Source organism: Coffea eugenioides, chromosome 11 (assembly GCF_003713205.1).
Source record: "Coffea eugenioides isolate CCC68of chromosome 11, Ceug_1.0, whole genome shotgun sequence".
NCBI lineage: Eukaryota > Viridiplantae > Streptophyta > Magnoliopsida > Gentianales > Rubiaceae > Coffea > Coffea eugenioides.
The window spans coordinates 2859510-2860954 of NC_040045.1; the positions used below are offsets into that span (position 1 = coordinate 2859510).

At 39.8% G+C, this 1445-nt stretch overlaps 1 protein-coding gene across 1 annotated transcript; it reads right to left on the reverse strand.

The window, feature by feature from the left end:
* Window positions 1–292: 292 nt before the first annotated feature.
* On the reverse strand, window positions 293–1185 carry LOC113751674 (major allergen Pru ar 1-like). Its single transcript, XM_027295764.1, has 2 exons — window positions 903–1185; window positions 293–803 (listed from the first exon to the last, which is right to left on the reverse strand). The coding sequence occupies exons 1-2, from the start codon at window positions 1081–1083 to the stop codon at window positions 484–486; spliced, it is 501 nt and encodes a 166-aa protein (XP_027151565.1). The 5' UTR covers window positions 1084–1185; the 3' UTR covers window positions 293–483.
* Window positions 1186–1445: the final 260 nt, after the last annotated feature.

Here is a 1445-nt window from a genome sequence, read left to right on the forward strand (position 1 = left end):
GCACTCCATCTGAGTTGGAGGCTAGACACTTGTATAAGCATACTTATGGGTGCTAATAGTCAATGATGCAACAATTGTAGACATTTATAATCAACAGAGACTATAGATTCCATAGATAGTGAAGAACTCAACTAACCAACTTTGACATTTCTTAACCTTAAACTACATGAGCAAATTTTTGGCAATTGCTAAAATGGTGATAGATTTCTTCTGAGGATTCTCCAATCAATGAGGTGCTTCAAATTTCGACATAGGCATTAAAAATTTAGGTGTCACTCACGGCGCAATCAAATTAAAGCTTCAAACAAGATTTATTATTGATGACCGGTAAAATATTACAAGCAAAACACACTTTGATGATACATTAAAATCGCATTACCCAACAATTGAAGCTCAAGAAAAGAGCTACCAAAGAAAACAGATCCTCAATATGTTTATTTCAATCACCCAACAAGTATGTGGACATATATGAAGCAGCATTGATCAGTTGCATACATCAGGATTTGCGATGAGGTAGGCTTCCACAGCCTTGAACATGGCCGAGGACCTTTCTTTTGCGGCCTTAATTTGCTGTTTTGCTCCCTCAATTTGTTCTTCGGTATACTCGATATTGCCCTTGGGGTAGTATGTGCTGGTGGTCTTACAGATTGACCCTCCATCAGCTGAGGCTTCGATTTTAATCACGTTAGCTACTTTTTCAATCTTATCACTGAAGGCATCGCTTTCAAGAATAGTATAGCTGTAGGTGAAGTTGTCTTTGTCAATTCCATCGACTCTTTGTTTTGCACCCTTGTATTGACTACCTAAACATTCAACAAAGTTCAAAAAATATATATATAAAATTATTAGAATTTATGGACAAAAAATTATGAAATGATGATTAGTGAATCTTTAGAACTAACCTTCACCAAAAGTGATCAACTTGATGGATCCCACTCCTCCATCTCCTTCAACGATTTCGACTTTTTTAATGGCCTGTGGCAGCACCTTGGTAATGAAGTGGTCATCAAGGATGAAGGCCTTGAACAACCTTGCAGGAGGGATTGAGCAGGGGACCTCATAATCACAAGTGAGAGGGGCCATGATGCCTTGCTTGGTGTTTGGGAGTAAACAAAAGTTCTCTTCAGGAACAAAGGCTTTGAAGAAATGTGTAGTTCTTGAAGAGGATCTGGGGTGCTAAGCAATGCGACTGGAGATGGTATTTATAGAATGAAATTGTAGTGTGAATCTTCTAAATACAAAGGACCTACACTGGACTTTAGAGGTGGGCAAAAAAACCGGTCCGATCCGAAACCCGGCTAACCCGATCCGATCCGATCCGAAAAATAGGATATCCGATCCTATTTTTCTTAGCGGGGCAGACACAGGTCGGGTACCCGCAAAAACGGATACGGATACGGATCAGCAAAATAAAAACTCGCGGGTACCCGACCCGCAAGATATAT